The sequence below is a fragment of the Symphalangus syndactylus genome, chromosome 3 (assembly GCF_028878055.3).
Source record: "Symphalangus syndactylus isolate Jambi chromosome 3, NHGRI_mSymSyn1-v2.1_pri, whole genome shotgun sequence".
NCBI lineage: Eukaryota > Metazoa > Chordata > Mammalia > Primates > Hylobatidae > Symphalangus > Symphalangus syndactylus.
This window is the reverse complement of record NC_072425.2, coordinates 112,888,496-112,900,792: the sequence shown is the minus strand read 5'-3', so window position 1 is coordinate 112,900,792 and position 12,297 is coordinate 112,888,496. Positions and strand designations below refer to the sequence as shown.

General features: G+C 35.8%; 1 protein-coding gene across 25 annotated transcripts in view; it reads left to right on the top strand.

The window, feature by feature from the left end:
- The window catches only part of ADAM22 (ADAM metallopeptidase domain 22), a 266,920-nt gene that overhangs the window by 211,503 nt on the left and 43,120 nt on the right, over window positions 1-12,297 (top strand). For all 25 annotated transcript variants that reach the window (XM_063636418.1, XM_055272813.2, XM_055272811.2 and 22 more), the window contains 5 exons: window positions 1,066-1,146; window positions 3,073-3,123; window positions 3,349-3,412; window positions 5,317-5,422; window positions 7,968-8,087. In XM_063636418.1, coding sequence (XP_063492488.1) covers window positions 1,066-1,146; window positions 3,073-3,123; window positions 3,349-3,412; window positions 5,317-5,422; window positions 7,968-8,087 — 422 coding nt within the window. The remainder of the gene's footprint in view (window positions 1-1,065; window positions 1,147-3,072; window positions 3,124-3,348; window positions 3,413-5,316; window positions 5,423-7,967; window positions 8,088-12,297) is intronic.

The window sequence follows — 12,297 nt, the reverse complement described above, 5'->3', positions numbered from 1 at the left end:
GCAGGTTCCTGAGGAGCAGGGTTCTTGTGTTTTGTTCTCCATTGAGTTCCCAGTAGTTAGAACAGTGCTTGGCACATTATTAAATATTTGATGAATGGATGAATGAATACATATTTTGTTTGGATCTTCTAAAAAAAAATACTTGTTGAAATCTAGATTGGAGTTTATAGTGGGCAGTGCATGTTCTAGGAACAGCAGGAGACTCAAATGCCTGTAGGGTTCTGAGCAGCTAGAGAAGGTAAAGCTTATCTAGAAAGTGAGGGAAGCAGAATAACATGTGCCTTTGTGTGAGCAGAGATGAAGCATGTAAGGATCCAGCCCTGAATGCTAGCATTTTGGAGAGAGAAAAAGAGAAGGATTGAGGAGGGAAGGGGAAGTACTTTAACTATATATCTCAGGTCTGTTTCGTTTTAATGAGTACTCCTGCAATTCACATTTTTAACCTAATAAAGTTACACATTTATTTGTGTAACTCTCACACTTGCAAGAAGTATTTGAGACGACGGAAAACAGAAAAACAAAAACGCCTATACGAAGGCATAAATAATAGAAACACTAGAAAAGAATGAAAGACTAAGATCTAAATCCATGTAAAAATGAGGCAGGGGAGAAGAAGGGTAGAAGAACATGGGAGGAAATAGCTTTGTCAGAAAATCTAATTTTTGTGGTTCAACCCAAAATGTAATTTTTAAATTCTTGGTAGATAAGGCAAAAAAGGATAATGTGATAAAAGTGTCAGTGAGAATGAAGAGTAAAGGGTAAATTCGCTGTTTGTACAGAAAAATTACTAGAACCTGGACTAACCAGTCTGTCTTGTGGAATTTAGCAGTATAATATAAGGCTTATGTGTAATGACTATGAAATTACATCATACACAAGAAACTGTTTCTTAAAACTATTAAAATAAAATTTTTTTCATTAACTGTGGTTTTGACAGATTACCATCTTACAGTAGTTTAAGGTATTTCTAGCCAAACAATTTTCATTTTGTTATTTTTTTAGATGATATTGTAAGATTTTTTTTTTCTCCCTACAGTTTCACACATTGATTTTTGTTCATTTTAGTTTCAGCCTATGGGCACTGTGTGCCGAGAAGCAGTAAATGATTGTGATATTCGTGAAACATGCTCAGGAAATTCAAGCCAGGTAATTTACAAAATAACTGCTCTAAACCTTGTGGGAAAAAGTGGGGGTATCTTTAGTGCACTGACCCTCAAAGAGAAATATAAATGAACAAGATGCTCGTGTCTCTTTCACATCATTTCTCTATTTTTTTTAGGAATTTAAGTTTCAGTGATTGAAGCTTGAGCAGATGTCGAACATAATTTTGTCTTAACGTTGAACTAACCTTGGACTGCGTGCATGCCTTAACTATTTTGTTTTTGTATTAAGTAGGTAGTACAAGGCATTTTCTTTTCATCTACTTAGTAAAGGAAGAAACAAAAAAACTCTTTCTCTTCAGCTGATTGAACAAGAAGTCAGTGGAGGCAGGGACTCACAAGCACACTGGATTCTTAGAGAGGACCCTTTTCTTTCTCTTGACTCTTATCTATGACAGCTTGCATCGCCTCAGCCATTAATAGCTGCTCTTGAATTTTATAGCACTTAGTTATAGATAGACAAGCTAGAGAAATTGAATAAACTTTGGTGGGAGTTCACAGATTTCAAAATGGTCACTGTACATACAGACAGTCTTCACTTTGAAGGGTAGTGCCAAACTATAAAAATGACCATGCAAGCTGAGACCATGCAAAGTCATTTTAATAATCAAAGGAAAATATTGCAGTTGTTTTGCAGTCTTCAAAAAATGCTGTCAGATTATTAAAAACTCTCTTACTGTTGGTTTTAAATGGATAGGGAGGTGAAAGAATAGTATTGATTTAGCATACTGTACATTAAAAGAGAAACATTGAGAATTAAAGGATTTTATTTCTTCGTAAAAACCTTAGGAATAGTTTGAATAGAGCTTGCCTTCTTATAAGCTTTATGATATAGAGTGAGCATATTTTCTATGCCTTGTTGAACTGTCACTCTTTTCTAAGTTTGGATCAGCTTTCAACATTTTATTCTTTGTGCTTTCAATGTCATGAGATATCCCTGAGAGACGTGAAGATGTGAATGTGAAGTTTCTTGCTGGCATTACCCCCTCTGGGACATCGTCACCTATATGTCATAATCACCTTATTCACCGAAGTCATTAAGTCCTCCTTCAGCAAGTTCCTCTGGTTGCATGTCTAGAGGCTCTGAACTGCAGTATTGACATTCCCACAGTCAGCATTTTTTTTCTATAACTCCATTTACAAGTTCAACTTGCATTTCACTTCTGGTGTCATCACTTTTCTTGGCCGCACTTTCATCTCTGTTGGCCAGTTTCCTCTCTTGGTATTCCGTTTTTGGAAAATGGCACATGATATCACCAGAAGACAAAGAGGCAACATAATTGCATGCTTTGCTCTCTGTTTATACTCATTCAATAATGCCTTATAATTTTTCATAATTGCTGCAAGGAAAAAAGTAGGATTATAAAGTGTGTCCTTTTCTGACATTCTTAAAGTGGACTTTGGCTTGAAAGTCATTATTTTTAGTATAAGGGCTATGTTTCTTCTCATGGCAAAAGAAAGGAAACTGTAGTTATTGCTCCATTTATGCAGACTTACTCCTTATTTCTTTTTTTATCCCCTTCTCTTTCTTGCTCTGAAAAATAGTGTATCTGTATGAATCAAGATGCTTGTAAATGTATCATTAATTGAGTCTATTGTAGTCATTCTTTTTATTTGCTGCTATGTAATCAACTTTTTGCCTCTGGTAGATTCATATTTTCAGGGGCAAGTGTACCCATTGTTTTTCCTCTTGCTTTCTCTTTTTTTTTTTTAATTTACTTTTTTACCAAATACCCAGACTTCAAGAACATCCACTTGCTTTCTCTTGACCTCCTTTGCATTTTGTTTTATAGATGGTATAAGGGACTAGCCATATTAACAAATATGTTTTTAAAAGTGAAAACTTTAAAGGGTTTAGCTCAACCTTATATTTTGCACTGCATTTTGTTCATAGTTGTTCTCTTTTTCCTAGTGTGCCCCTAATATTCATAAAATGGATGGATATTCATGTGATGGTGTTCAGGTAGGTCACTTCATTTTTACCTATATTTTTCACATGTACCAGCGTAAAAGGAATACTGAAATCTTATCAAAATAGGAAGATCAATTTAAATGTTTGTAATCAATTCTGAAGATAAAAGGCCTTTCTACTATTCATCTATTATTTTTCCCAATCATAGTTTCTTTTTCAGTTATCTGACATAAGCAGATACTGCATCGCTAATGGGTATTTGCTTTTCCGTTTTAGGGAATTTGCTTTGGAGGAAGATGCAAAACCAGGGATAGACAATGCAAATACATTTGGGGGCAAAGTAAGTAAATAGTGTGGCTTGATCATTGTTAAAGCATGATATCAGGCAGACTTCTCAAGGACATGTGTGCTGGAAGTAAAATTTTGACTACTTTATGAGTGGGGGATTCTCATAGCTACCGCAGGTCTTAGCAGGGGCATGTTTCTGGAAATTAGAGTAAGGCACCCCTTTGAGAAGATAGCCCCACACATCTTGGCTAGCTGGCAGTGCCTGTGGACGAGACAGAAAGTGCCTTTGCTGCCAGGCAGATGGAGCTCATGCCAGGGTACACAGCTTGGAGAACAGAGCAAACCTGGATTTCAGCTCCATGTATACTCTTCTCAGCTGAGTGCCCTGAAGCTAAAGCTTCACAACCATATGGGATGGACGTAGACGCTGGACAGGACGTCCTTAACTTAGAACAGCAGCATTTCATCTAGAGTCATTTTTTTCCTCCTTGGATATTTTTCTTAAACTCTAGTTGGCTTTCCTAGTTAAGAACTTCTGCTGAAGTGGCTTTGCTGTATCAGAAAGAAATGTTAATGTTTAGCCTTTAAAGTCTGTCAGATTTTCAAAGGAAAATATATAATATTTAGATTTAAATTATACTCTATTTAAATGTTTATTTAAATGTTGAGTAATGTATTGTTTCCTAGAAGTACTACTAGCCCAAAGTTTTGGAAGCAGTTTTTGTTTCAAACTGTTTCAGGAGACAATTTGTAGTAGGAAAAAGGCTATAAAAATAGTGATAATTCTTAATAGTTAGAAGTAGGTGCCACAATCCTTTTAGGAGGGGAAGTGTATGCCCTCTTTAAGCAATTGGAAACATTGGGATGGGAAAACATTTAGTCAGGCAGGTTTGTACTCTGAAAAAAGATATCATTTTTGTTTTATCTACTTGAGCAAAAATAGTAGCTGACAACAAGAAGTAGGAAACGTAACTACCAACATAACTATTTTTTTTTTTAAATATACCAACAATTATCCTTTGGTTAGTTTGCATTTTGTCCTAAATCTTAGATAACTCTATCAACCGTCCCTGGTTTTAGAAAAGATAAAAGCCTGAAAAAGATACTGACGTACCTTAATATGTTATTTGACTTCCAGAGATTTAGCATGAATTCAAGCTTGTCTTAAAGCAAAGTAAAATTGCTTTTGATAGCTGCTAAGAAGTGGTGAGCAAGGTAGAAATTGTACCACTGTTTCTTGAATCTAATTACAGGATATAACTATTATAATAAACTTGTCTTTATGATTAACAAAATATGCTGAATGAGAAATTCATGTATTATATTTAGCACTGAGATTAAAGAATGAAGTATATATTCAAGGAACTATTTGTTATTGCCTTCCCTAATTATCGGCCAAATTCTTTTTGTTGTTGTTCTTGTTGTTGTTGTTGTTGTTGAGATGGAGTCTTGCTTTGTTGCCAGGCTGGAGTGCAGTGATGTGATCTCAGCTCACTACACCCTCTGCCTCCCGGGTTCAAGCGATTTCCCTGCCTCAGCCTCCCAAGTAGCTGGGACTACAGGTGCACGCCACCACACCCGGCTAATTTTTTTGGATTTTAGTAGAGACGGGGTTTCACCATGTTGGCCAGGATGGTCTCGATCTCCTGACCTCATGATCTGCCCGAATTATTGGCCACATTCTAAGGAGTGTTTGTTTTTGTAGCCTACAGTCTGAGTCCCAACAGAGAACTAAATATATTTGTTTACTAAATTTCAAATGAGCTTTAATGAAAACCTATCTGAATCATGGATATATATGATCCATGGTAAAACTGTGAACCATTGGTAACATTTTTGGAATTGATAACACTGTAGTGATGAAGAGTCCTTATATTACAATTTTTCTTTTCTGCAAAGCTTTTGAGCAGCCAAGTGGTACTTCCCTCACTGATAGAAAATTTTTTTCTGCCTTAGAGGTGACAGCATCAGACAAATATTGCTATGAGAAACTGAATATTGAAGGGACGGAGAAGGGTAACTGTGGGAAAGACAAAGATACGTGGATACAGTGCAACAAACGGTGAGGTGGAGAAGTCAGCCCAGAATTCATCCCTTGGTCAATTACAAGTGTACTTTTTTGAGTGACTAGGAAGTTTCTGCTTTCTGCATCACACAAAGTGTGCTCTTGCCTCCTTAACCTCATCTCTTCCCAGTGTTCCAGCATCACCTATGCAGAGGGCTTCCAAATCTTGACATGCGTACTCACCTCTCTCCTAAGGCCCAGGTCATACTTGCCCCCACCTCAGGATTTTCTTACCTAGAAGACACCTTTTAGCATCTCAAAGGCAAAAGAACTTAAAGCCACCAGAATATGCACTGAGTGCTATTGAATTGAATTAACTGGCTCTAACTTTCCCAAACCACCCCCTTTTTGCCAAAGGTCTCAATATTTCACTGTCCTTCTGTCTAGAAGCCTTAAAGTGATCCTTCCCTCTACACATTGTCCAAGTGTCAAATTACATCCATTCTTCCCTTTGCTTTGCCACCATTTGTCTTTAATTCATGTATTCACTTACATTCCTATTGCCATTATCTGAACTAAGACCTATATTAATCCTTCAACTATTACAAAATTCTTTTAACAGTTTTCTGTGCCAGCATTCCCTAGTGTACTACTATCAGAATAATCTTTTGGATCTTTTTTACTGTCAATTCTTTGTTGAAAGTTCACTGGTTCCACATGACTAATTAATAGAACAGTGCCCAGCTCTGATTGAGTGAACACTGTGTGCTAAGCACTGTATCACACTTTACATAAGCTATGCCATTTAATCTTTATGGCAGTCCTCCCATTTTATGGACGAGGAAACCGAGACACAGTTAATTTGCCCAAAGTCATGTATATGGGATGTAATAATAAGCAGAATTAGAATTTGGAGAGTATGATTTCAGAACTCTCTCTTCACCGCTTTGCTGAATGTCATAGTCTTGTTAACAAATTAAATGGAGCCTTAGCTGGGCACTGTACCTATTCAACAATTGTCCCCAACCTACACTTTTTGTCAGTTCATTTATATTCTTCCAAATCTAACAAACCTTACCATTCCTAATATGTCCCTACCTCCGTGCCTACATTTATGCACTATAATCCTCCAGAAGCACCCTTTAACTCATACCATCATCAGCCAAAAATATACCTATTCTTCAAAGCCCAGCTTGGAAAACACTTTCTATATATAAATTTCTTTCTGATTTACTCAAGAAATAAATTATCTCTCTCTTCTTTGAACTTCCACAGCCCTTTGTACTTATTTGTCTGCAATTTTGCTTTATAAGTTGTTTATGTGTGTGATTTAGCTTCTCATTTAGAGTATAATTTTCTTGTGAATAAAGATCATATCTAATTGTCTTTATATATTCTGAATTACTTAGGTTTATATACATAAGTGAGATTCAAAAAAGTTTAGAATGAATATCTCTTCTCTGTTGAGAAAGCATTTTTGTTTATGATAGATACAGTAAAATGTGATAACATAATTTTAAAAAGCATTTTTAAAGAATAAAGTAATACATTCTTTTCTATGTTGGTGAAAAATACAGGTTCTAATTTTTCTTTTTTCTCCATGTGGTAAAGTCTGATATTTTTGTATATAATCTTGCTGACTTACTAATTACTCTTCACAAGATATTTTTAAAATGTTTATTGTTATCTCTACTAATAATTAATATGTGTTGTATATAAATAATACATAAGATAGTATTAACAACAGTAAAGATATTTTATAAGTTAAGTTAGAATCGTATGTAATAGTTGGGAAAGTAGTGAAATATATTGAAGAAAGGATAATGAGCCTTTGTAGTTGGCAATTTATAAAATAAATGCAGCCTATAATTTCTTCTTTAATTCTAGGGCAACAGGTTGAAAAAACATCTGTATTCCAAAAGAATGCTCATCCAAATATCATTCAATTACCAATTAAAAAAAAAAATTGGCTGGGCACAGCATGTCATGCTTGTAATCCCAGTGCTTTGGGAGGGTGAGGAGGGAGGTTGCTTGGGGTCAGGAATTCAAGGTCAGCCTGGGCAACGTAGTGAGACCTTGTCTCTATGAAAAATTTAAAAGTTAGTTGGGTCTGGTAGCATATACCTGTCGTCCCAGCTACCTGGGAGGCTGAGGCAGGAGGATCACTTGAATCAGGAGTTTGAGGCTACAGTGAGCCATGATCACACCACTACACTCCAACTTGGACAACAGAGTAAGACCCTGATTCTAAGGAAAAAAAAAAAGAAGAAGAGATAGATAGTATATCCAGTATTGTGTTATGGGAAAAGAGATTTCAATATAAAAGAAGCCAATTTGATGGATTCTTTAAATACTTGAACTAATGAACAGTAAAGAAAAAGCTAGAAAACAATTGAGATTTTGGTATGTCAATAAGAGTTTCAGTGAAGACACTTTTTAGAGCAGGTGGCGCACTAATCTGGACTTATTTTATTTTACTTGGCATATGAGTAGATAATATACTTGATGAAAACCAAATGCTAAAATGAGAGAAGATTATTCTAACTGTACATGGTTTGCTATATCTTTGGGAAAAGAAGTAATTGGTAATCTTTTGATACAGGGATGTGCTTTGTGGTTACCTTTTGTGTACCAATATTGGCAATATCCCAAGGCTTGGAGAACTCGATGGTGAAATCACATCTACTTTAGTTGTGCAGCAAGGAAGAACATTAAACTGCAGGTAATTATCTAACCATTCTGTAAGAACCTGAATCATCTTATTTCTCAAGAATGCAGTTTAGGATTCCTTCCATTTTCAATTAACGTACATGTTAGTAGGTGGAAATATAATCTAGTGTATAGAGGCGATTGAGTAAATCCTAACAGAGAAGAGATAAAAAGAAGATAAAAAATAGTTGAATGAAAAATATTATGTGATTACCAGAGTTAGGTTTAGATTGGTCAGTAAAGTCTTATAGAGTTTGGTTTCCAAACTTATAGAGTTTGGAAAATGAATGAGGACTTCTAGGTAAATCAGTGTATTAAATATATGCATCTACTTTTGCTCCCTTATGAAATCCCACTAAAATGATACCAAATGTATCTTTTTTTAGAGTTCATATATCCACAGGGAGGCATAGAAAGAGAGAAAAGATAATAGCAACAATATTTTCTTATATAGAAAGCAAATGGATGTATGGCACATGACTTATCAAAGCTGAGAAAGCTGAATTCCTAAGTCAGTAATGGGGAAAACTGAGAATCAATCCAAGATATACTCTTACTTCCCCCACAGGCTCAGAAATTGGCAGCATCATCTACTTTAGGAAGAGGGAGGGAAGGAGTGGAGGGAAGGGGCTGAAATACAGAAAATAGATGAAAGACTGTTAAAAAAGCAGTTAGATACTCAGATTACTTCCCCAACTCAGCTAAACTGGGGATTTCCCACCCTCCCATGGAAGATTGGAGCTTTATACTCTATAGAGAATAAAAGAGGAGGTTTCTAAGCTGGAGGACAGCAAGCAATATTTATATAAGGGTTGTATGGAAGTAGTCCAACCTCAATGGTACCAGTTTCCAATCATCTATTTGGTCTCCTAACTCACATATGAGCAGGTTATCAGAGATGTGAAAAAAAAGTCTGTAACATGAAAAAAAAAAGACAAAACCAATGAGACAATGAAGGAGAATAAAACAAAACCACTTACCAGTATTTATGAGAGATAAGAGACTTCTATCATGAAACAAGAAAATAGGGTGCTGGTTTTTTAAACAGAGAACATTCAGAAAGAAAAAATTTAGTAGTTGAAATTATCGTCCAGAAAGTAGGGTAAAAAGGCAAAGAAATGGAACATAGAGAAAATCTTACACATTAGGATAGCAATAATAACAGAGGAAACAGCATGGAGGAAAATTTCAATGAGTAACACAAGAGAATTGTCTAGAAATAAAGGACTTGAGTTTCCATATCAACAGGCTCACCAAATGCTGAATACAATGAGTGAAATTAGAGGTACATCTAAACATATCATTATGAAATTTTAGAACCTTAGAACAAAGCAGATAATTCTGGAAGTTTCCAGAGAGGAGAAAAAAATCAAAGACTTAAGAATTAAAATGGTTTAGGATTTGGCAACAGGAGCCCCGGGAGTCAGAAGACAATAGAGAAAATTATTTCCAAACTAGAATTTTGTACTCTGGCAAAATATCAAACAAGTGTGAGGGTAGAAAATAAAGACATGTTTAGTTATGCCACAAATTTCTCAGGAAAGTACTAGAAATTGCACTCCACCAAAACAAAGTAAACCAAGAAAGAGAAAGACAGGGAATATAGGAAACAAGATACCACAAAGAGAGACTGGGCAATCCCCAAGTTGATAGTGAAGCGAAAGTCAAGATTTACAGTGCTATGAAACCGGCATGTGGACAGTCAGCACAGACAACAGCAGGCCAGAAACTCCAGGAGACCTTCATAAATAACAAAAGAATGAATTAAGAGTGGAAAATGGTTTTCTCCTAGAAGGAGTATCCGGAAGAATATCTAGAGAGGCAGAGAACTGCTTTATTGTGTTTAAAACAATTTATCTGTTGATTCTTTAAACTATATGCATATGTAATTTTGATAAAAATAAATGAAGTGAATGGGGATTGAATGTAAATGGCCTAAATACCCCATTTAAAAGGCACCAGAGTGACAAGCTGGAGAAAAATAAGACCCCAAGGTATGCTGTCTTCAAGAGAGCCATCTCATATGTAGTGACATCTATAGACTCAAAATGAAAGGATGTAGGAAAATCTAGCAAGCAAATGGAAATCAGAAAAAAAGCAGGGTTGCAATCCTAATTTCAGACAAAACAGACTTTAAGCCAACAAAGATACAGAAAGACAAAGAAGGGCATTACGTAATGGTAGAGGGTTCAATTCAACAAGAAGAGCTAACTATCCTAAATATATATGCACCCAACACAGGAGCACCCAGCTCTTAGAGACCTACACCCAGGTCTTAGAGACCTACAAAGAGACTTAAACTCCCTCACAATAACAGTAGGAGACCTCAACACTTCACTGATAGTATTAGATAGATCATCAAGGCAGAAAATTAACAAAGATATTCAGTACCTGAAGTCAATATTGGACCAAATGGATCCGATAGACCTCTACAGAACTCTCCACCTAAAAACAACACAGTATATATTCTTCTAATCATCACATGGCCCATACTCTAAAATTGACCACACAATTGGACATAAAACAATCCTCAGCAAATGCTAGCTAGAGAACTGAAATCATACCAGACCCACTCTTGGACCACAGCACAATATAAATAGAAACCGAGACTTAAAATTTTTTTCAAAACCATGCAATTATGTGGAAATTAAGCAACCTGGTCCTGAAATGGCTTTTAGGTAAATAATGAAATTAAGGCAGAAATCAAGGAGTTCTTTGAAACTAATGAGAAAAAAGATACAAAATACAAGAATCTCTGGGACACAGCTAAGGCAGTGTTAAGAGGGCAATTTATAGCCCTAAATGCCCTCATCAAAAAGTTAGAAAGCTCTCACATTAACAATCTAACATCGCAACTAAAAGAACTAGAGAAGCAAGAACAAACCAACTCCAAAGCTAGCAGAAGACAAAAAACCAAAATCAGAGCTGACCTGAAAGAAACTGAGACATGAAAAGCCAGGTAAAATATCAACAAATCTAGGAGTTTATTTTTTGAAAAAATTAATAAGATAGGCCACTAGATAGACTAATGAAGAAGAAAAGGGAGAAGATCCAAATTAATACATCAGAAACGACAAAGGGGATGTTACGACTCACCCAACAGAAATACAAACAATCATCAGAGAGTACTACGAACACCTCTGGCACACAAACTAGAAAATCTAGAAGAGATGGATAAATGCCTGGACATGTGTATACGTTCCCAAGACTGAACCAGAAATTGATTTCCTGAACAAACCAATAACAAGCTCCAAAATTGAACCAGTAATAAATAGCCTACCAACCAAAAAAAAGGCCAGGACCAGAAAGATTCACAGCCAAATTCTACAAGATGTATGAAGAAGAGCTGGCACCATTTCTACTGAAACTATTCAAAAAAATTGAGGAGGAGCAACTCCTCCCTATTGCATTCCATGAGGCCAGTGTCATCCTCATACGAAAACATGGCAGAGACTCTATAAAAAAAGAAAATTTCAGCCCAATATCCTTGATGAACATTGATTCAAAAATCCTCAACAAAATACTTGCAAACCAAATTGAGTAGCACATCAGAAATCATATCCACCATAATCAGGTAGGCTTTATTCCTGGGTTCCAAGTTTAGTTCAACATACACAAATTAGTAAATGTGATTTATCACATAAACAGAACTAAAGACAAAAATCACATGATTATCTCAATAGATGCAAAAAAGGGTTTTGATAAAATCCAACATCCTTTCATGTTAAAAACTCTCAATAAACTAGGTATTAAAGGAACATACCTCAAAATAAGAGCCATCTATGACAAACCCACAGCCAATATCATACTGAATAGGCAAAAGGTGGAAGCATTCTTCAAAACTTATACAGGACAAAGATGTCCTCTCTCACCACTCCTATTCAACATAGTATTGGAAGTCCTGGCCAGAGCAATTAGGCAAGAGTAAAAAATAAGGGAAATCCAAATAGGAAGAGAAGAAGTCAAACTATTGCTCTTTGCTGATGACATGATTCTATATCTAGAAAACCCCATAGTCTCGACCTAAAAGCTCTTCCAGCTGATAAACAACTTCAGCAAAGTTTTAGGATACAAAATCAGCATACAAAAATCACTAGCATTCTCATGCACCAACAATAGCCAAGCTGAGGGTCAAATCAGGAATGCAGTTCCATTCACAATTGCCATAAAAATAATAAAGTACCCAGGAATACAGCTAGTCAGGGAGGTAAAAAATCTCTGCA